Raw genomic sequence first — 22573 nt, forward strand, 5'->3', positions numbered from 1 at the left:
AGGCACTGAACACTGACAGGCACAGGAGGACATTCATCCTTTAAAGCACTCAAAACAGAAACCCTTGTTCCTTCTATCTGTGGGCAGAAATCTATGTCCCAAGGAGAGCACCTCAGAGCATCCACAATCCATGAGGTGATCCCAGGTATGCTCAGTCTCTTGGCATGCTCCCAGGGCTGAGCGTGCAGAGCTGTCCCCAAGCCCAGCAGCTGTCAATGGGATGACAAGGATTACAGGTCCAGGTTTGTCCCATTTCCATGCTGTTGGTTTGCTCAGTGGCTCTGGAGCACAGTGGGGGCTCTGGAAACCAGCAGTAACTCGGCTTGGATGCCATTACCTGGCTGGTGGCTTGGGACCTCCCTTGGGGAAAGCCTCTGGTACTGGGCAGGGCATTCTCCAAAACAGAGCTAGAGAGAGCCAGCCAAAATCCCAGACTGCCCCACTGGATGCTCCGGTGTGGAACCTCACACCCAGGTACCTCAGTGATGGGTGCCCTGGGCTGGAGGCTTCGTGGGCATGGGAGTGTGGCCAGGCAAAGGAGGCTGTGAGCATCCTGCACCTCCCAGGGCTGGCAGTCCTGATCCACCCCCTGCTCTGGGCCTGCTGGGACCATGGGCACCGAGTGCAGGCAGGGAGCTGAAAACACCCCATGGAAGCATGGATAACCCAGCCAGGGGAGAGACACCGGGCTGGGAGTTGGGAGAGTCTGGGGAAAGGGGGTGGGAAAGGGGGTGCTGGGGAGTCCTGGGAGAGAAAATGAGAAGGGAGAGAGAGGAGAGAGGAGAGAGGAGAGAGGAGAGAGGAGAGAGGAGAGAGGAGAGAGGAGAGGAGAGGAGAGGAGAGGAGAGGAGAGGAGAGGAGAGGAGAGGAGAGGAGAGGAGAGGAGAGGAGAGGAGAGGAGAGGAGAGGAGAGGAGAGGAGAGGAGAGGAGAGGAGAGGAGAGGAGAGGAGAGGAGAGGAGAGGAGAGGAGAGGAGAGGAGAGGAGGGGAGAGGATGTCGGTGAGGATGTCGGTGAGGATGTCGGTGTGATCTGGCAGCAGCGGTACCCACAGCCGGGGGGGCCTCGCTCAGCCGCCGCATCCCGGCGGTACCGCGGACAGCGCGCTCCCGGGGGCCGGGTTGCACCGAGCCGGGACCCCGGTCCGGTCCCTCCCGCCGCTCCGCACCACCGGGACACCGCGCCCCGCACCGACCCGACCCCAACCCCGCCGCTCGGCTCCCTCCCCCGTCCCTTCCCCGTGGCGGTGCCGACCTGTTGCGCGTCCCGCCTGCTCCCCGCTCCGGCCAGCGCCCCTCTCTCCTAGAGGCTCCTCCTGCGGCTCAGCCAGGCCAGCGCGGCCGCGGGCGTGAGTGCGCACAGCAGGCAGAGCAGCGCTGCCAGCCGCCGGCCGGCCCCGGGGCCGCGGCCCCGCGCTTTGCGCCTCGCCGCCCGCAGCTCCAGCTCATCGCCCAAGCGGCGCAGGCGGGAGGCGATCAGGCGGGCGGCGGCCGAGGGCCGTGCGGCGCGTCCGGGGCTGCAGGGACAGGGAGCGGGGGGACCGCCGTGCAGCGCGCACGGGCACATGGCTGGGCCGCCGCTCGACGCGGAGTGCGGCGGTGTGCGGGACACGGAGAGGGGAGGGACGGGGCGGCGGCGGGAGGGGAGCGGGGGGGTTACATCATCCCCCGCGGGGCGGTGCTCGGGGAGCGGGAGGGGAACGGGGAGAGGGGGGAGAGGGGGGCGGGGGGCAATGGGAGGAGGAGGAGGGGCAGGGATGGGGGGGTAATGGGGAGGGGGGGGACAGTGGGGGACAGAGCAGGATGGGGGCAATGTGGGGAGAAGGGGGGACGGTGGGGAGGTGTGGAGGGGGCGGGATAGGGGGGAGAAGGGGGAGAGTGGGATCGGGGGCTAATGGGAGGGGGGGGCGGTGTGGGGGATAATGGGGAGGGGGAGGCAGTGTGAGGAAGGGGGGCAGTGGGGAACTGGGAGAGGGAGGGTGAGGGGCAGTGGGGGGACAGAGTGGCATGGGGAGCCTGTGTGGGGAGAGGGGCACAGTAGGGAGAAGGGGGTGACAGTGTGGGAATAGGGGGACAGCGTGGGGATGGGGTGACAGTGTGGGGATGGGGGGACAGTGTAGGGATGCAGGAACAGTGTGGGGATGGAGGTGGCTGTGGAATGCAGAGGACAGTGTGGAGATGCAGGGGGGCAGTGAAGGGATTACACAGAGCTGGAGAGGATTTCATCACCCAGAGCATTACTGATTCTGCTCACATTTAGGGTGGCCAAGGCAGCAGCACACAGCCCCCTGGCACTGACCAGGGGATGTGGAGCCCCCCAGCTGTCAGTGCACTGTAGCAGGGCTTGGACCCCCCAGGCAGGACTCCCCATCACACATCAGCCCTGGGATGGCAGCAGGGACTCCCCGTGGGGCAGCAATAAGCCCAAAGTAGCCTTTCTTTTCTCCCTGGCTGCCAATCCCCTTAGCAGATCACCCTGGTACTGCAGAGGGGTCTAAGGAGACCCTGCCTGGGCTCACCTTCTGCCCAATCCCTGGAGCTGCCCTGCATCCCACACCAGGGACATCTCCATCCTGCTCTGCAGCCCCCCTGCAGGGCTCACTGAGGTCAGGGGATCACCCCTGGGGGATCTTCCACCAAGACATCAAACAATTGTTTTGTAGAGAAAACAATTTTTGATGAGGTTTCTACATACTAGAATTCCTCCTCAAAATGAGGTAGTTCAGACTTTTCCTCGAATCTAAAATGCCTGTTGGTGTTCACTGAATTGGGTTTTGTAAACTGCCAGGGCAGCAACAAGATGCAAAGCAGAAAAAGCAGCAAGTGGTCACTGAAGATGCTGCATGGCAGCCATGGAGGTGGCTGCAGGGGTGGAGGTACAACTGGCACAGCCAAGAGCATGTTCACCTACAGCCCTGCAAGGACCAGTTGTTGGACATAAACGTGGAGAAACATTGCTTAACTGTTTTATTTTTCCAGGTGCTCCACAAAGTTCTGCTGGAGACTCCAAGACTTGTGGCCTTTCCACTCCCTCAGCAGCAGCAGTTTCAGCTGCCGTGTTTCAGTGCTTGGGTTCAGCCATCGTTTGAGAAGGAGCCTTCACACAACCAGATGGGTTTGACACTGGAGAGGGGTGAAGCAAAAGTCATCTCCTTCCCCATAGCACCTCGAAAGTGGCAGCTGCTGGGCAGAGGTGGCTGCAGGAGGAGGCAGAGGGAGCACTTCAGGATGTGCTGAGGCCCACACAGCTTCTCCAGAGGGTGCAGCGGCGTGGGGCAGAACTTTCAGAGGCTTCAGCTCAGGCTTGGCCAACAGAACGGGGTGAAGGGAGGGAGCTGAGCAGCAGAACAGCGCAGTGAGGGGTTGGCAGTGGCTCTTCTGCTCCTCTGGGAGCCTCTGCACCCCGTGGGCCCACACGGGCGGCCCTGGCAGTGAGGCACCCGCAGCCTCGGCAGCAGCGCCCATGGCGCCCGCCCAGGCCCTGCCCTCGTCTCAGCCCTCGCTCGCCCACCAGACACTTCCCAAGGCCGGGACGCAGCCTCTGGGCCAGCGGGTCTCCGGGCCAGCGGGTCCCCGGGCTACAAGGTCTCCGGGCCAGCGGGTCCCCGGGCCAGCAGCCCTCCCCTCCCCTCCCCTCTCCTCACACCGCCCCGGGCCCACAAAATGGCGTCTCCTGTCAGGCTCTAGGAACCTTGGCGCTGCGGAACTGACGGGCGCGGGGAGCGGTTTCTGGGCCGGGCCGGTGGGAGTTTGGGCCGGTGCCGGTGCCAGTCCCGGTGCCGCCGCCATGGCGGGGGGTTCGGCGGAGCTGGAGCTGTTCCGGCAGCGCTGGCGGGAGGAGCTGGCGGGGGGAGCCAAGCGGAGGCGGCGGGAGACGGCAGCGGAACTCCCGGTGGGTCCACAGAGCCACCCGAGCGAGGAACCGAGCGAGCCGGGCTACCTGGCGCTGGCCCGCGGCCTGCTGGATGGCGGAGTCCCGCCCGGCCCAGCCCGGCCCGACCCGCAGCCCGCCCGGCCCGCAGAGGAACCCCCCGGGGACAGGGGAGGAGGAGGAGGCGACGATCTGCTGGGACAACTGATCCGGGACCTGGTAGGGCTGGGGCGGCCTCGGGACAGCGGCTGAGGCGCTGAGGGGCCCGGCACGGGAGGGGGTTTGTCGGCGATAGTGGGGGGTTATCGGCGATAGTGTGGGGGGTTATCGGCCATAGTGTGGGGGGGTTATCGGCCATAGTGTGAGGGGGTTATCGGCGATAGTGTGGGGGGGTTGTCGGCGATAGTGTGGGGGGGTTGTCGGCGATAGTGTGGGGGGGTTATCGGCGATAGTGTGAGGGGGTTGTCGGCGATAGTGTGGGGGGTTATCGGCGGTAGTGTGGGGGGGTTATCGGCGATAGTGTGGGGGGGTTGTCGGCGATAGTGTGAGGGGGTTATCGGCCATAGTGTGAGGGGGTTATCGACGATAGTGTGGGGGGGTTATCGGCGATAGTGTGGGGGGTTATCGGCGATAGTGTGGGGACTTTTATCACCGGGGTCGTGGCGGGGCCACTCTGCGCTTTTTGTGGGTTTTTTGTTGTTTTTTTTTCATTGGGAAAAGGGAGCGCTGAGCTGTGGGTTCCTGGGAGGTTCTGTACAGCCTCAGCCGCCCAATGTGCTTCGGCTTCCAACCCTCCGAAATTTATTTTTCTTCGTCTTTTTCTCTTTTCCAACACACTTCGCTGCTGGTTTGGGCTGTCTGATGCAGGGGGAGTAATTAGGGAGTAATCCTGTCTTGTGTCACAGCAGTGTAGTAGGAAAACAAGTATTAATTCGTTAAATAAAGGAGTTAATTTGGAAATAGTTTTAAATACAGTTCTGAACTAGATAAAAGTTATTTTGGCGAGGCCTCTAAATACAACAGAGATTTTATTTACAGTGTAGAAAAACTAGGGGGGGAAACCCATTTTCTTGCTTCTCGCTAACGTAGCTGTGACTAATTACTCTTTGGTTAAAAAAAAAAATTAAAAGGAACAGATTAAATTTCTGTCTGGGAGGCACAAATTAATCCGTTTACAGAATTAGTGCTCCGTTAGCACACGGGAGCCCAGATCTGTCTCGGAGGGGCTGGCAGTGTTTGAGTTTTGGATTCATTCCAGCAGAGTTTGAGGAGGCTGGTGCTGAGTTCCCCCTGCAGCAGGGAGCCCCGGGCTGAGGGCAGGCTGGGTGGGTTCGGGGGGTGTAGGAGAGGAAGACCTTGATCTGTCCCTGAGGCTACATTAGAGTGGAATTGTTGTGAGTTAGTGTTTGGGCTTTGTTGCAAGCTCATGCCTACAGTTTGACTATAAATACTGTTGCAGGTTAGTTTAAAAAAAAAAAAAAGTTTTTTTTTTTAAATGTCTGTGTAGCTGATTTTTGGAGGGTTTTGGAGGGGTTTTCCCCCCTCTTTTTCGTAAGAGAACTGTCAGGGGTCCTGGTTGACAAGAAGATGACCATGAGCCAGCAATGTGCCCTTGTGGCCAAGAAGGCCAATGGCATCCTGGGGTGCATTAGAAAGGGTGTGGTTAGTAGGTCAAGAGAGGTTCTCCTCCCCCTCTATTCTGCATTGGTGAGGCCGCACCTGGAGTATTGTGTCCAGTTCTGGGCCCCTCAGTTCAAGAAGGACAGGGAAGTGCTTGAAAGAGTCCAGCGCAGAGCTACTAAGATGATGAAGGGAGTGGAACATCTCCCTTATGAGGAAAGGCTGAGGGAGCTGGGTCTCTTTAGTCTGGAGAAAAGGAGACTGAGGGGTGACCTCATCAATGTTTTCAAATATGTAAGGGGTGAGTGTCAGGGAGATGGAGTTAGGCTTTTCTCAGTGGTGACCAGTGATAGGACAAGGGGTAATGGGTGTAAATTGGAGCACAGGAGGTTCAAGTTGAATATCCGGAAAAATGTTTTTCCTGTAAGGGTGACAGAGCCCTGGAACAGGCTGCCCAGGGGGGTCGTGGAGTCTCCTTCACTGGAGACATTCAAAACCTGCCTGGACACGTTCCTATGTGATGTACTCTAGGTGGCCCTGCTCTGGCAGGGGGGGTTGGACTAGATGATCTTTCGAGGTCCCTTCCAACCCCTAGGATTCTATGATTCTATGATAACTGTCAGTGTTGACTGTGGTGTCTGTACTGGTCTGCAGGCAGCCTGTCCTTCTGCTGGTATCTTTGGGTACATGCAGACAAACCAGGTTCTGCTGCTTGGACATGGTTCAGCTCCAATTTGGGAGCAATGTGTTCATGGTGGTGCTGTGCCTGAGCTCATAAGCCTGGAGCTAATCAGTCTTGCTGAATGGCTCATCTTATTTGGGCAGTGTGGGGCTCTGAAATGGTTCTGTGGCTCCTGGATCCAAGCTGGTTCACATCTGGGCAGCTTGAGGTCTGCATGTGGCCCTGGAGTTGTGCTCTCAGAGTTCCTTTTGTTTATTTTTATTTTGTGTGTGTGTGTCTCTCCCCTTTGGATCCCCTGAAAGCAAACAAATCTTCTTGCAAATCCACAGCAGAGACTGGAGCCAGTGGTCCTTATCAGAGGGCACAGAGAGGAAAAAGAGCTGTTTGGGCAAGAAAATTGTGTACCAGAAGGGACAGGAGCAGGAGGGTTGTCTGCAGGTCTGGCTTAAGTAACTTTAGAACAGCTGCAAGATTCCAGAGTTTATAAGAAAGGGAACACTGCTTGTCTTGGTGCTGTCTGAACATTGCTGTTCCATGTGGAATACCTTTTCCATAAAAAACTCTCACCCCAGGGAGAAAACAACAATTTCCTTGTGTAACTGTACTGGACATAACCCCAGCATTGCCTGATTTTCCTGACTCATTAGTACTGGGAAGAGTCTCCAGGTCTCCACTGAGTGGTTGTAGAAAAAAAACCTGCCAAGGAACAAAGGTGAGCAGGGCTAGAGGAATGCTGAGAGGCAGGGGATGGCTCTGGTTTGGAATCTGCCTGATTTTCTGATGGGAAAAAATGGAGATGGGTTTTGGGTTTGTGTGTGGGGATTGATGGTGAGTGACCAGGTGTCCAGGAGGGTACAGGGACCAGGAAAAAACACTCAGAGAGCAAAACTTCAGAACGGGTGGCACAGAGTGGTCAGAAGGGGCTGATTTTGCTCTCTCTGTCTAACATATAAATAAAAATTTGGAGTATCCAAAGAGAACTGAGAGAGAGGAGAAATTTTGATGCAGTAACAGCAGGAAGAAGATTTAATAGTTATGTGATTAAAACAAACAAAAGACCCTCTAGGAAAAATAGCATGAGCAGCATTTAGCTGTCAGATAAATGATGAATTCTTCTTTTTTCCTAGATATTTGATCAGTTAAAGCAGCAACTCTTTGAGCACGTTTCTTGCTAAAAAGATGTTTTTGTATTACTAATGAAAGACAGAAACAAACTGTAATATCTTCTCCATTCAGCTTTGTATCAAAATAGTTATTCTTTTTCCATCATCTGTGTTTGAAGTCTTATAAGTGAAATTAATAATGGGCATATGTCTTCAAAGTGCTTCATTGTTTGGCCTTTTTGGTGCTGAAACCTTACAGAAGCTTTTCTACTGGAACATTTGTCTTTTCTGTCTGTGCCCTCTGACTATAAATAAGCCTTAGAGCTTTCCTTGATGTGAGGAGACTTTTAAACTCCATTTAGCCTCCTAATATTTTTTCCCTAATGTAACTTGGTACATTCAGGTACCTTCAGGCTGGTGTGATCTGTCTGAGGTTGTGCTGTTATGGGATGGAGAGACACAATTAACTCTGCCCTTTTAATGAAGCTCTATTGAGGATAAAATGTCCTTTCTTCATAACATTATAATTCTTGCTACAGTCTAGCTGTGAAATAAAGAACTCTAACAAATCTATTATTTTTTTTTCAGAATGAAATAAATGAAGTTCCTTTCTTTGATGTCCAGCTGCCTTATGAACTGGCACTGAAGATATTTCAGTACCTGGGCAAGACTGAATTGGGAAGATGTGCTCAGGTAAGGGCTGCTGGCAGTTTGCTTCTCTGATACCATGTTAAATTGGCAGAAATTTTCAAGGAACAATCAGGCACCTTGATGGAGAGAAGACGTCTGGTAGCCCTGATAGCTCATCTGGTTGCACTTTTACTTATTGGAAATACTTCCAAAGCTGGATATTGAAAACATAGCAGTAAATGAGCTGGACTTATAGCTTGCAGTTGAAGAGAGTTATATAAAATATTTGTGGCTTGGATGAAAGTGAAGCCTTCAAACTTAAATGCTTAGAAGAATACTTTGATTCAAGTGAATGTGCTTAGAAACAAGTGAGCACCTTGCTGCAGTATTTAGAACTCTGCAGTGCTAAGGGCAAGGCAGCAAAGCTTCTCCCCCTCACTTCTCACTACACTTCATGTAGTAATTCCATGTGAGCCTACGTTCTTAAATGACTCTGATTCCCCCCTGTTTGCATTGTTCCTTGGTGGTGCTTTAATATCCTGTTTTCACCAATCAAGACAGGGTCCTCAGTTTCTGTGTAGCTGTAAAATCCTTGTCTCTTTAAGCAGCTTTGCTTGCTTAAACACTCACCCACCTGACTGTACACAGGACTGGTCAGCCCACACTGCTGAGCCTCTTTATCTCCTTTCTTCGCACATTGAATGATGAACCTTCTCTCTGAAAGAGTTTTCAAAGAAAACTCAGTTGAAATAAAGAAAACTGGAAATAAAGTAGAATATTGTGGATATTCTTTGCCAGCTTCTCCCACAACCACTGCTCAGTGTTTCAAGCTGGTGTTCCTTGAACTCTGATATAAAAAGCAAGTCTTGCAACTTCAGGAAAATCCCAGGAAAACCATTCTTTTTGTTATGCTTGAGCCACACCCTGGACTACTGGTAAGAGAAAGCAATGTTAACAGGTAAAAATTGGAAAGTGGAGGCAGGGTGTAGCTTTGTAGTGGCTGATAAACCAGACACCAGTGTTATCTGGAGGGCATGTGTGTTGAAATTGGGCTGCTAATACTCATAATGGAGGAGTTAAGTCATAGTATGAAGTGGCTGCAGGTGGTTATTGTGTAAATCTTTGACTTGCCAATGCCTTTTAGGAACAGGGGCTGTTAGGAGAAAATAATTCTTCTTGCAGGGTTTCTATTGCAGAGGAAAAAATTCTACTATTATTATTTTGGTGCTGTCTGTGAAGACTTCAGATACACTTGAGTTTCTGTTGGTTGATGTAGAGGGATGTGAGCAGTGAAGGCTGTAGCCCATGAAATGGAACAGGGTTGTATTTTTGCAGTTGATTACTTTAAAGTTATCCTTTTTGTTTTCTTTTGTTTTTTTCCTGTTTGTCTTTTTTTTGTGTGTGTTTTTTTCCCCCTTGGGCATGATCAGTTTACCTCATGACATAGTGAAATATTGGCTGATGAAGGGCTGCTCCTTTTCTCTGCACTTGGCCTACACTCGATTTCTCTTTCACTCATCTAGGTTTTTGCCATAAACCTGTTCTCATAAGATGTGTTTTAACCCAGAGAAAATTTTCCACATTTCTCATTTGCCTTCTCAGACTGAGTCAGTTGCTCCTGTGTGCCAGCCAGCAGGTAGCTGAGCAAATGCCCATTGTTTTACAAGGCTTTCTGAATGAGAGGAATATCCAGTGCTTTTAGTGTAGACCTGGCTTCTTTTTAAGTGTGCAAATAAAACACCAAGCAATAAAAATAAATACCTTTTTCATTTTTCTCTTGGTGATTTTTTTTTTCAGGGGGAGGAAAGGCCTCTTCTGTTAAATAGAAAGCCCTGCTGCTTTACAGTGTTACTATAGAAAGGTGGCTTTTTTCTTCTTCAGGTGCCTTGGGATTTTAGTGAAATTGGGCCAGTTAGTGGAATTGGCACCATGAACTATGTGACTGCCTTTGGAGAAAACCTGTTTGCTTAGTTCTTGATGCCAAATTGGGAATGGACTAGCAGTGAAGTAGCCTGACTGTGGAGCCTCTTTGAGATTTAATCACACCACAGACTGCTCTGGAGGACTTTAATTTCACCCCCATATTCCCCCTTCCCCCTCTTCCCTGCAGTTTTTCTTTGATTTTTTGGAATGAGTACTGTAAAACACAAACTCCCCGTATGGCACTTGAAACACAACAGCCATGTGCAGCATGTAAATGGTTGGTGGCATCAGTTCCTGAGCCCTGGTGGCTTCACTGTCGTTCTGCAATGCTCAGTAGCATCCAGCAGACCAGTCCCTGGTGCTGTCCCATGTGTATCCCAATTACAATTCAAGGAGAAAGGTGTCTGGGACTTGATGTGTCTGCAGAACCATCCAGATCAATGGCAATTTTTTTCCCCTTTGCTTTGTGGCAGCCCTGTGAGAAACTTTTGATTCTGTTCTGACCATTGGAGGTAATATCTGTGCTGTGAGTGACTCTCCTGTGACTTGTGTGATGAGCAGGTTTGAGCACAGTCACTCAAACCTCCTGGTCATGATGTAGAGGGGGGGAAAAACCCAGTCACTGGGGATGCCACAAATATGACAAATTGAAACACATCAGTTCTTGTGTTATTTGGGCTGATACTGCAGACATCTGCAATTAACTTCACTCCTGGCCTGGACCTGGCCTTTAAACTCTCAGCTCTGCTAGAAGGTGATGAGTCTCACCTCAAAACTTCTCTGTAGACTCACAGTGGTTCTGTTGCTCTCTACTCAACACCAGCAACTGCATAAATTGCATTTTGTGGTGTGAAATACTCCTCAGCAATATTGACTGAATTTTGGCACTGCTAAGGCAGCTTTATTTCTGAATGCATCAGTGGGAAATTGCCTTGAACTGTTTGTGTTTTTATCTGGGAGATGGTTTAGAAAGGTTTACCACCAGCACAGCAGTTGTGTATGTATCTAGGACAAGGGAGACTGTTTCCAGGAATTTAAGAATGAATTATCTTGCATAAATCAAGAATTTCAGCTGCTTGCCTCCAGAGCTTCTGGAATTGTCAAATCATTAGGCTTTTAGTGTTTAGACGTTTCAAAAGGGAAAAAAACCTCATATTTTTTGAAGAATGCTTTTGGATCAAGGTTGGATACGGGTAAAATTAATTACCCATCCTCCTCATGGTTTAGAGAGACAGCAGAGAAAGGGATGGACAAGGATATCCTGGGCTCAGGATGAGATTTAAAATAACATTATGGCTGTGAATTGAAACAATGAGCAGATTCCACCTGGTAAATGTGCATCTGAATGGCTTTGGATTAAGTAGTGTTTGGCACTGCCTGTTGTACTGAATTGAAAGTCCAGATATTTCTAATGGAGGCCCCTGGCTTCAGTGAGTGAACCTTGAATTTCTCTTTGCGTGACTAGGGAAGAAAATAAACCTAATAAAACAAAGACAGTTGTCAGATGGAGAGGGATTAATAAACCTTCATTAGGATTTGAGTTGATTTACACAGAATTAGAAGAAATTCAGGATTTGATGGTAGAGGTGGGTTTGGTGTTTGTGTGTTTTGTTTTGGTCTGGTTTTTTTGTGGGGAAAAAAAAATCCCCTAAAGGCAAAAACCAAATAGCAAAACCTATGTCAGCAAAAGCCTTTAAAGTCCTTCAGAACATTATTACTTGTTAAACTATAAGACAGAAAAATGTTCCTGTGTGGAGCTCAGGGGAAACCAAAGTTTCTTTGCTGAGAACAGTTTGAGAACCATAGTAAAAAGTTAACAGGAACACTGAAGACAAAATTAAAGTGGGGGACTCTAAATCCAGAAACAACCCTGCAAGATGTTGTCATTGATCGTTGCTGGAGTTTTTGCATCGTGTAGAGTTGGAAATAATTATGTTTGTAGTTTAATAAGAGCTTTGTGGGTGTCTGCTGCTCCCCAACAAGCAGAGCGTACGGGTGCATATAACTACATCTGTAATGCTCTGGCTTTCAGGGCCTCACCTGAAAGTAAGGCAAGCAGATCTAATAAAGCTGACTTCAAGCCAATGGCTGGTTTTAATGTGGCAGCTCACAGTGGTGCTGTAAAGTGAAATGCTTGAGACACTTTTATTAGAGCTTTCTTGCAGCTGAGGCTCACTCAGTGGGGCTTTTACAAGGGATTGTCATGCCAGTTTTGGTGCATTAAGAAAAGGCTGTGTTAGGGACCCTTTGGAAATTCATGCTTGTAAAGCAGCAGGATTCAATGTAATTTGATTTAAAAAAATCATAATAGGATAGAGTCGTTATTCCCCCTGAATGTTTGCTGCTGCAAGTTGAAAAGGCAGTTTCAGTTTTATGGAGTCTCCTCCCCTTTATTTATTTTTTTTCGCTGTCTTTATAAAATGCTTTTAAGACCTTGAAACTAGAAAGCTCTGCCCAAAATTGTCTATTTTGGCAGACACCATGCGTGTGTTTTCTTCTAAAACAAGGCAGAAAGTTGGGGCAGTTTGCCTTGGGTTACATCTGCCTGGGCCTCAGCCTCTCCCTTGGAGTCAGCAGAAAAAGTGCTGCTCTGAAGGGCAGGGGCAGAGGTGCTGTCACTGTCAACCAGGCTTGGCCAGGGTGCTCAGCTCCTGCAGAACAGCTGCTTTTTGTGTGTGTGTGTCAGCAAAAAGCTGGCTGGGTTTTATTTTTCCCTTTTTTTAATTTTTTTTTTTTTTTTGAGCAATAATATATGTATTTATTGTACTTTAAAACCAAATAGAGAACAAATTCCCCACTAAACTGTAATGGCTTGAAATTTGGATTGCTTTTTTTTTTTTCCCTCTTGAACTTCCTGAGTGTGTCCCTGTAGGGATAGGAGCATAGAACACTGCTTTTTTTTTTGTTTAATTACACAATGAGATATAATGCTAGAGAAGACTCAGTGCTGTTTCTGGCATTTTTAAGGCACTATGATCTCCTTATCCAGGTTGTTTGGTGCTGGAAGGGGATTGTCTATCTGCTAGTTTGATTTGAGGTCTCCTGGTGACCACAATATTAGTTCTGCAGGACTTGGATATTCCTGTTTGAGAGTTGCTCTTGTGAGTAGGTATCAAATCTTAGAAACATAGAGGGGTTCCTCAGGCCACCCCTCTTAATTTTTCCCTGGAAGAAACAGGTCATGAGAGATATCTTATGATGCAGTCCTTGTTTCCTAGTGTGATGATGTTTTATGAGAGCAATAATGAGACATATGTGTCTTTGAAGCAAGACCAGCAGGCTACACAACACTGCCCAGATGACTGGAATCTTCATAGGATCCCAGGCTGGTTTCTTTGGAAGGGACCTTAAAGATTAATCAGTCCCAACCCCCCTGCCATGGTCAGGGACCCCTCCCACAGCCCAGGGTGCTCCAAGCCCCATCCAACCTTCAACACTGCCAGGGATGGGGCAGCCACAGCTTCTGGGGGCAACCTGGGACAGGGGCTCAGCACCCTCACACCAAACAATTTCTTCCTAAAACCACTTCAGTCATGAAGTCTTCAGGGAGAGACCTGTGCTGCTGATTGCAGAGCACACCCTCCCAACTGCTCGGGGCTGTGTGGTGTGCCAGGAGGTTTGAAGCCAGGTGTGTAAAATGTTTTTGCACTTACCATGACCCAAGGAGACCTGTAAGGGCCAGGGATGTTTTGATGGGTGCTTTCTGGACCTTAGCTGCTGTCTCCCTGCAATGCTGGGGATCTTTTGGTCAGGCTGAGGGGTCAGTCTTGGCCCATGGTGCATTCAGTGTGCAGCACACTAGGTCATCACACGTAAAAGTTTTCAGATCCTGTTACAGACTCTTAAATCACTTGATTGATCTAAGGTGGGGACATGGTTTCCCTAACTCTTTGTAAGCCTCACTGCACACTTGGTTGCTCCTGTGGTTTGTGTTCTTCATGGACTTTGTGCAATTCTGTTCCAGCTTGAAGGAGCTCATGCTTTTATCCATTATTATGTGTAATTTTGGGAGGCTGTGCTTGGTGGTTTGAAGGCATCTGAAGCAAGGTGTGCATGATAATGATAAAATACAAAGGAGGTTAATCTTAGAAAGTAGAAAACAAGGAACAGTTCCTCACTGTGCTGTGCTTTGTCTGTGTGTTAACATGGAACCCACAGCAAGCAGACATGAAGAAATGGTTCCTGTAAAAGTCTGGATCAATGGGAGACCAAGATTCTTGGTTTAATCCTGGGACTGAAACAGGCATTAGATGCTTAATTGTTAAGTTGCTAAAAATGATGTCACTCTAAGAAGGTTAAAAAACCCCAGCCTTTTGGAAACTGTGTGCAGTTGATTGCTGCTTTCACTGGTAGCAGCTTTCTTTGGTTACATCTGGTTTTTAAATTAAGAATTACAGAGAACAAGTGCTACTTAAGTTGGCTCTTACCTCTTGAATCTTTAATTCTAGCCCACAACTGATTATGATGAAGCTTTTCTCTCTGAAATGGACAGCAACTTAAGGCTACTTGTAAAAATAACTCATTCCTATTTATGCACACTGTAATACAATAGGTTATAAATCACTGATGTTGTACACCTAATCAGGCATTGTCAGGAGGCCTTTAGAGATGTGGTGGTGTGACCTGTTTTCTTAGCTTGCTTGCTTAGCTACAGATAGGAAAATAAACTCACATTTTTCCTTTTAACTTACAGTGCCATCTTAATTGATTTCTTGCTCTTTTCTCTTTAAAGTTTTCTACTACACTGATGTTTCAGGAAGGTAGTGTGGCCACTCAGTACTTCCATCCGTGTTGTGTGGAGTTTTAGCAGAGTAGAAATTCAGCTTTTTTTTAAAGAAGAATCCAGAGAAAACAGGTCTTTAACTCAAGGTTTTCCCCTCAGACTGTCCACAGCATACTTAGATAAGAATTTAGTCTCAGTGCAGACATAGGCTGATTCCTAAGTGTCTTATTTCAGGTGCTTTTAAATATTTGCTAAGGAAATCTAAGCTTTACTTTATATCAACTTGATTTCTAGGTCAGCAGGACATGGAAAGTGCTTGCAGAAGATGAAGTGCTGTGGTACAGGTTGTGCCAACAGGAAGGATATCTGTTAGATACCAGCATCTCAGATCAGTCCTGCTGGAAGCTCGCCCTCAGGAACTGCCGTGCCAGAGAGCGCACTTTGAAAACCAACTGGAAGGTAAAAGGGAATTTCTTTAATGGGATCCAGATGGTGGAGAAAAATGGGAGCCTACTTCAAGCAAGTGGTAGTGAAAAGTTGGGGAAGGGTTTTGGGTTGGTTTGTTTTTTTTTTTCTTTTTTTGATATTGCAGCTGCTTTTTGCCAGTTGAAAGGCGAAAGCTGCTGAAGGATTTATGAGCCTTAGCTGTAATACCTTTTTTTTCCCAATGACTGATTACTTCTGGGAGTGAGTCTTTCTGTTTGCTATGCTACTCCAGTGACTTTGGTGAGAGAGAGATGTTTCTACAACCGTCCCTTGATAATGAGAATGTTGTGCTAGTTGGTTCTCTACCTAAAGATTACAAACGATAATGAAGAGCAATAGCTTCTTTCTCCTTCATTTCTGTCAGTAAAAATTCCAGGAGGCACGAGTAAAATAGATGGGTCTTTCCTCTCAGCTGCACTGCAGCTTGTCAGTAGCAATAGCAAAGCTTGGAGTTTTCCACAGAGCAGCAAATTACTTTGAGTGTTTCCCAATCCCAAGTCCACATCTTGTTTTTTCTGTGCAGAACCGGATCGGTGCTGTGAGCCAGCTGCCATACGAGCTGGGCAAGATCCTCTCTGATGTACATTCCTGGGATGGAGTTGTTATTGCTGGGTGAGTAGGAGCTTGGGTAATGCTCTCCTAAACCTCTGCTTGGAATCTCGTGTGCTGCTTGTTAACCAGCTCAGAAGCAGCATCTGTTTGTGGCAAGAGGAATGAATTTTTCTGACTGCAGTTCCTTTGTGGGTGTGCTAGAATGTCCTCGAGGTGGCTGATAGTGATGGCTACTTACCAGTCACTGCAGCAGTGCACATTCTTATTGTACTAATTAAAAAAGCTGTCACGTGTATGTAGTCCCTCTAAAGAGAGCAGTACTTTCTGATTAACTGTATCTATCACTGTGCTGTGGAAGCACCCAGAATGTATGTGGAGTATTGTACACGTTGACTAAGAAGTGCTCAGTTTACTTTTTCCATAAAAATCTCTTCATCACAGGGATGTTTTTGTGTGCTATGGCAAGGTAACTTCAGAAGGACTGTTATTTTTTTCCACTGTAGTTTAAATGAAAATCTAAGAGAGGGGGGGAAAATCCAGCCAAAGCTCAGAGAAAAATCTCTCTTTATCTAATATAAAGCTGGATTTCATGTTGTTTATTCCTTTGGTTTACACTCTTCAGTAGAATTTTGAAAACTTTGCTAATTCTTCAGAGAGCTCACTCTGTCTCAGTAGATGTAAGACTTTGCTGTATTCTGCTTGAATTTTACAGGTTTAGTAATTAGTAGCCATGCAGAAGTCACATGAATAAATACAAATTATGTCATCCCAGGGGCAGTCAGAGGACATGGTCCTGACCATACCAGAGTTCCATATTTTATGGTAGCACATCATGGTAATGGTATGCTTGTGCATTGTGGGACTGGAGAAAGCTCTTTATAAAAAATGGTATAAAATTCACTTAATGGTTAAAAGAAAGGTGCCTTGAATTAAGTTGGATGTAACTCCTGTACACATTGAAGTGCTTTTGAGTGCTGTTGGACAACCAAGAGCAGAAATCTAAACCAGCAGGAATGGAAGAATTTTAATCTTTGATGGGTTTGGTTTTGGTTTTTGGTTTTTTTTTTTTATTTTATTTTATGTTATTAGGTGCTGTATGACGTGTTTTACTTCTGGGTTTGGAGGTCTTCCTTTCTCTCTGCCATCCTCTTTCTTGACTTTTTGCTTCTCTTTCTCTGCTTTTCATGCAATGTTTTTGCTGCAGTAACCAGATGTAACAGCACTGAAAATGCTTCTGCTGAAGTTTGTGGCCTCTGGAGGGGCAGTGCCCTGCAGCAGTCACCTCAGCTGTGCCCATGGGAAGAGGTTGGAGTGCCCCAGGTCTTGCATTGACTCATCCTGATGTCACTTGGTGTCACCTCTGCCTTGGTGAGAGCCTGCTGGGCTCTGCAGCTGGGGTCCAGATAGCAACCTGACTTCTTGTGTGCCCTTCAGCTTGGCCACTGTTTTTCCTGGCCTTGGCTAGGGAATCCACACTGCTGTATCTGTTCCACTGTATCTGTACTTTTTTGGGAGCCAGAAACCCCAGTTGTCTCCATGCTGCTGCCAAAACCTCCAGCTCTTCTTTTTCTTCTTTTTTCCATTGTGTTTATCTCCAAACATGTAATGTAGAGAAGGTAAGCAGAATAAATTTAATTTCTAAAGAATTAATGAACAAAGGAGGCTACTACGATACATTAAACTCAGATATTCCATTGTATGGACTATTCCATAGTTGTATTATGGAATTTCAATTTATACAATTTCAGTCTTTTCATATTCTTTTCCCAGTTCCCTCAGTATCTTTTGGTGAGTTTGCCTCAGTTGGCATGGTGAAGGGAGCTGGTGCTCTTAAAGAATTTAGATCCCTGTAAGGTTCATGGTAATGAGTGAGCAGGTAAGAGAGCACTGACAGAAAAGCCACACATGGCTATCCATTAGGAAAAGTGATGGTATGTGTTTCACTCTGATTGCTTTCCAGTAATTGCTCTTCTCTGAGAAAGCAAATTTTACTAATGAAGTATCTTCTTCTGAAGCTGTGAGCATACGTTTGAGTAAACAACATGGGGAAATCAGACTTTATGTGGTTAGTAAATGAAATGTTTATAAAATCAGAACACAGACACTGTTATTTCTTCCTTTGTGGTTTGCTACTTGCCCTTCGCTCTGCTTTGGTAGCTTGAGATTTCTCAAAGCAATTTTTTAAGTTGCTGCAAGCAGAAAATGCTTTTGTGGATCTTACTCAAAAGAAGATGAATTTGTTGTTCTGCCAGTGATGATCAAAGTCTGCAAGGCAGTAGCACACTGTCACCACCCCCCAGTGATATCTCGTGGTATGTCCTGGTAACTATCAATCAAGACAGACTTAAAGTTGTAACTAAAACTTCAGAGGACATGAGCAGATTGTGCAGGAAAAGACTTTGCATTTAGGATTGAAGAATTTGTTTGGGTTTGGCTGTGTTTTGTTCTATCCAAACATATCCTCTTCTTTCTTGCCCAGCTTATTGTATTGTACTTAATGGCATTGTGCTTTCAAAGTTGTCATAAAAGTGTAATGAATCTGGTGATCAATAGCTAGCTATTGCATTCTTTCAGTACTGAAGAAGTAATTTAATAGCTGAGGTTAGCAGCTCAATTTTCTTAGTATAAATATCAATTATCTGCTACATTTAATGATTATATCTCCAGTTTCACAAACCCTGATGTGCTTAGCTTTACATGGGAATAATTGTAGATTACAGCCAGCATTGGCACATCCATAAAGCTAAACAGATGTGTGACTTCTCCAGACTTGAGAAGCTGGTGATGATCTTAAAGCAAATATTTGTGTGTGGCTTTTCCTGGGCTTTTCTAAGCTTGTGGCATCGTTTCCCTTCCTTCCCTCTCTAGTCAGGTTGCTGCACAGGAGAAAAATTGGGCTGCTCAGTTTTTAGCAGGTTTTTTTGATGGCTGACTTTGGGGAGCAGCTGCAAGGCTCTGGCTCAGCTGGGTCAGGCCAGCCAGGCATTACACTTTGTCTTCAGAGCTGGAAACTGTGGCAGTGTGGAGCAGCTGCTCCCTGGTTTCAGGAGCTTCAACACAGGATCTTGGGAGATCAAAAAATGGTTAGGGGAAAAAAAAAAAAAAAAGTGGAGAGAGGCTCTCCAGCAGCAATGCTGAGGCTGTTGTATATTTGGGGTTTTGTAGCAAGCCTGGGGAAAAAAATATTTAATGTAAGCCTGTGCTGTGCTAGATCAGATCTAGCATGCTACAATATACTGCTCCAGACTCTGCTGGAAAGGGGAATAATTTCTATTTTAGTTGCTGTAGAGCTTTCTACCAATATTTCTGAAAAGGAATTTGGACAGAGTGAGCAGAGCCACTCAGAACAGCAGCTGTAAGTACACAGAGCTGTGGTTTTGCCTGAGCTAGGTCACGAGCAGATCTCTTTTTGAACTCTGTGTAAGGAAGCAAAGATAAACTCTACAGGGTTAGCTCTCCCTTAGAGAAATGTACCTATTTCATGCCCTCTCCTTTTTCTCCATGCTGCTGCCAAAGCTCAAGCCAGAAGATGGCAGAATATCAAGGATTGATTAAGTGCAACCTGAGCTGGGAGTTGAGGGTGGCTGGGAGCAGCTCCTCTTTCTCCCAGCGACATGCATTTACTGGCTGACATCAGATAATTCAATCTGGCCTGCATGCAGAGCATCTTGTGTTTATCATTAAAATTTCATCCCAGTGGTTACGATGCTTGTTTTCTGGGTCAGACCTTGAATCCCTTTTCATTTGAGACAGTGGTGTTTGTGGTTACCTCACTCCCAATCAATGTTGTATTTGCTGGCCTTTCTACAGTTACATGTCTCGAAGGATCTTCTTTAAAGGGATGTTGTCCTCCCCCCTCTCCATATTCAATTCAAATGTAGTTTCTCCTATAAGTCAGAGTTTACCTAAAGCAATTACATGTCTGCTCACTTGGCTTTTATAAATCACTACTGGTGGTTGGGTTCACTAATACTATCATGGGTTTGGTTTCAATACTGAATGCCTGGATTTCTTCACCTTCTGTTAATAAAGTCTTAAACAAATCTCTTTACTGTCTGGGAGGAAAAAAATAAAATTGGTCCTTTTTGTTTCTTGGCAAAGTTGACAGCCATACTGATAAGCGTTTGTAGTCAGAGGTTGGGTCCTCCTGGACATCCAGGATGCCTCCAGGCAGGCATCTGGTCCATGTGTGAGCTGCACTGTCATTACACTGTGGTGTAACCTGTTTGTAACGTGTTGTGAGCCTGTTTTACTGTCTGACTGGCTCTGTGTGAAATACTTCACGTGTTCCTGAAGCTGTGTAGTGAACTTGCCTTGTGTTGGTGGTGATCATCTCACCTTGCATCATGCCCTGTAAAACCATACCAAGTCTGCTGTGATCAGGGTGATACTTTGTTGTGCATTTTGTTAAGTTTGTTGAGTTTTTCATGCTGGTGGAAAGGGAACGGTGACTTTATTGCTGCTGTTGGTAGCTCTGAAAGTTTCCCAAATGAAAATAAACAGAAGGCATCCAGAGTCAGATTACAAACACCCAGAAATACAAAGGTGTCTGCTCTTTCTTTCTTTAGCTTTCTTTGACTGAAGGAGGAGTGGTAGGCTGTAAGTAAAGAGCTTGCATGAATGAAATTAGTGCCATCGAGACTGTGATCTACCAGCTGCTGTGTGGAGTCCCTGCACCTCTTACAGACTGGGGCAGGAACCAACCTTTGGTTCTTCTCTTCACATTTGAACTTCAGACATTTTCCTCCTTCCCCCAGTGAGTACTGCCTTCTTTCCTAGAGATTTTATTTTCTTGAGAAAGGGCTGGTGAGATTCATCTGCTTTGAGTACCTCCATAAATCTGCACATGAACACTTCCTCCCCTTTCAGGGTGGAGCACACCTGGCACATGCAATATTTCTCCAAGTGGTGCTTGGTAGAAGCAATGAGAAGGAAAAGAAGAGCTCTCTAAATATCCTGTCTTGTAATGGGAATCATCTGCTTTAGAGGTAGCAATACATCTTGATTCCCTCAAACTGAGAAACTGAATGCACTGAAATAACTTTCATGCAGTTGTCTTCTTTCTGAAGGAATCTTATGGGAGTTAGAGCTGAAAGACTGCAGCACCTCCCAACAGTTTGGACCTTTTAGTTTAAGTCATTATGAGGATCATACATACATAAATGTAGCTGCTATTACATGGTAGCTTTCTTTGTTCTCTGAGATCACCTCCCACACCGCTTTCCTCTTGCTCAAAGGTGACCTGCAAATGCCTTTTTTTTTTTTTTTTCAGAAATGGGCTTGCCACTCTTTTTAGCTTCATAATGATGTGTGAAACTAGCCCGAAAGGCTTGAAAACACTTTTCTGCACTTTTTAAAACTTCATGTCAACTCTCATCTAATTTGGTTTGGTTTTTGCTTAGGGCTTGTGGGCTATTCTCAAGGTATTTATTATTAGCTCTTGCATCTTAATTCACTGTGCAGACCTGAGGAAACCAAAATATTAATTAGTAATGAAAATGAATAAAAGTTAACAAACCAAAGTCTTAAACAGCCTGAATAAGCCCCTGTCTTGTTTAATTGCTTAAATTTCACTTTTATAATGGCACAACTCTGATAGGTTTCTCCCTCCCGGTGCCTGGGATGTAAAACAAAGCAGTGTGACAGAATGTAAAAATATTTGCTTTTTTCTTTCAACCTTCCCCAAACCTTTTGTCTTCTCTTCACTCATTCTCATCATTGTTAAGAAGTCATAAGTGTCAGAGCTGCTTTTCTTTTTCAAGTGAGTCACCTTTAGGAGGGTTGGAAAGAGGATGACATCATGAGTTCGGATGGGTCAGATGACAAACTATGAGAGGTAGGTAAGGTTGTGTTAAGTGACAAATAGGTTGGCTTCTCTTTCATCTTGTGAAAAAAGAGCCTTCCAGGTGAAACCAGTAGGAGAAGCTTGATACCAGCTCCTTGTGAAAGCTGCTTTTCCAGCCTGCCCCACCGTGAAGCTATTGAGTTACTTTAGGTTTTGGTGGATACAGTGGAATGTGGTGTGTGTGTAGAGATGCTCAGTATTCTGAAGTCACAGTAGTTACTTCTCAGCTTGTAAAGCCTGGTTTTCTACTAAGGCCAGGCAAACCCATCCTTTTTCTAGTAAACATGTAGAACATTTAATTTTTACTCTTTTCCCAACCTGCCAGCCTTTGGACTGTTGCTGCCCAAAGGTGACACTTGTCCTCTCTGCTTGTTGCAGTGTGTTGCAGTTTGTATTCCTTCCAACATGTCAATATATCAGTTTACAACATCTTCAAATGGTGTTTTCTCACCCATGTCTGCAACTGGAGCCAGTGGTTTTTTTGTTGCATTAAGAATTTGTCCTTTGTGAAGTAATTGGGCTGATGGGCCAGATCCTTCCCAAATTGCATCATGGTTCCTCTTGAATTCTCTTGAGAAAAGGTAACTTTTTTTCTCCTGCTGTGGCAGTACCCACAGTAATAATACATCTCTGTGGTCAGAGAGGCTGGTTTGATTAATGGACCTGGGCTGATGCAAGCCACTGGAACCTTGATCTAAATGATGGGGGATTTTTGGCCATAAAGAAATTACAAGTGACAGTTTGGCTTTCTCTAACTTCTGCTTTTTTAAGTGCTCATTAAAATGTTTTGCCTACCATATAACCCTTTGGCTTGTTTCTGTTCCCTTGGTATGACGTTTGCATGCACTTAAAATTACTAAGAAAGGCACACAGAAGTACTTAGGATGGCAAAATGTTAATTTTGTTACAGATAACAATAAGCTGCAGAAGAACTGCACGCTAGCTCCAGCAGCTTAACCCACTTTCTAGAGCTTCAGTTTATTAAATAAGGTTTTGAGACAGAAGATTCAGGCTTTCTACAGCTCAGTTTCTGTGAGTGTGGTTCTGCTGACTGATGTGGGTTGATGAAATAGAAAGTTAAGTTCTCAGATTTTGGGAACTGGTCATAAGAATGCTCAGAGTGTATTTCCTGCATCTTAA

General features: G+C 46.5%; 1 protein-coding gene across 1 annotated transcript in view; it reads left to right on the forward strand.

The window, feature by feature from the left end:
• Positions 1–3739: 3739 nt before the first annotated feature.
• Positions 3740–22573, forward strand: part of FBXW8 (F-box and WD repeat domain containing 8) — a 52946-nt gene continuing 34112 nt past the window's right edge. Inside the window, exons 1-4 of the mRNA XM_030460623.1 lie at positions 3740–4088; positions 7863–7967; positions 14845–15009; positions 15560–15648. Of these exons, the coding sequence (XP_030316483.1) occupies positions 3786–4088; positions 7863–7967; positions 14845–15009; positions 15560–15648 (662 nt within the window). The 5' untranslated portion in view covers positions 3740–3785. The remainder of the gene's footprint in view (positions 4089–7862; positions 7968–14844; positions 15010–15559; positions 15649–22573) is intronic.

The sequence above is a fragment of the Calypte anna genome, chromosome 15 (assembly GCF_003957555.1).
Source record: "Calypte anna isolate BGI_N300 chromosome 15, bCalAnn1_v1.p, whole genome shotgun sequence".
NCBI lineage: Eukaryota > Metazoa > Chordata > Aves > Apodiformes > Trochilidae > Calypte > Calypte anna.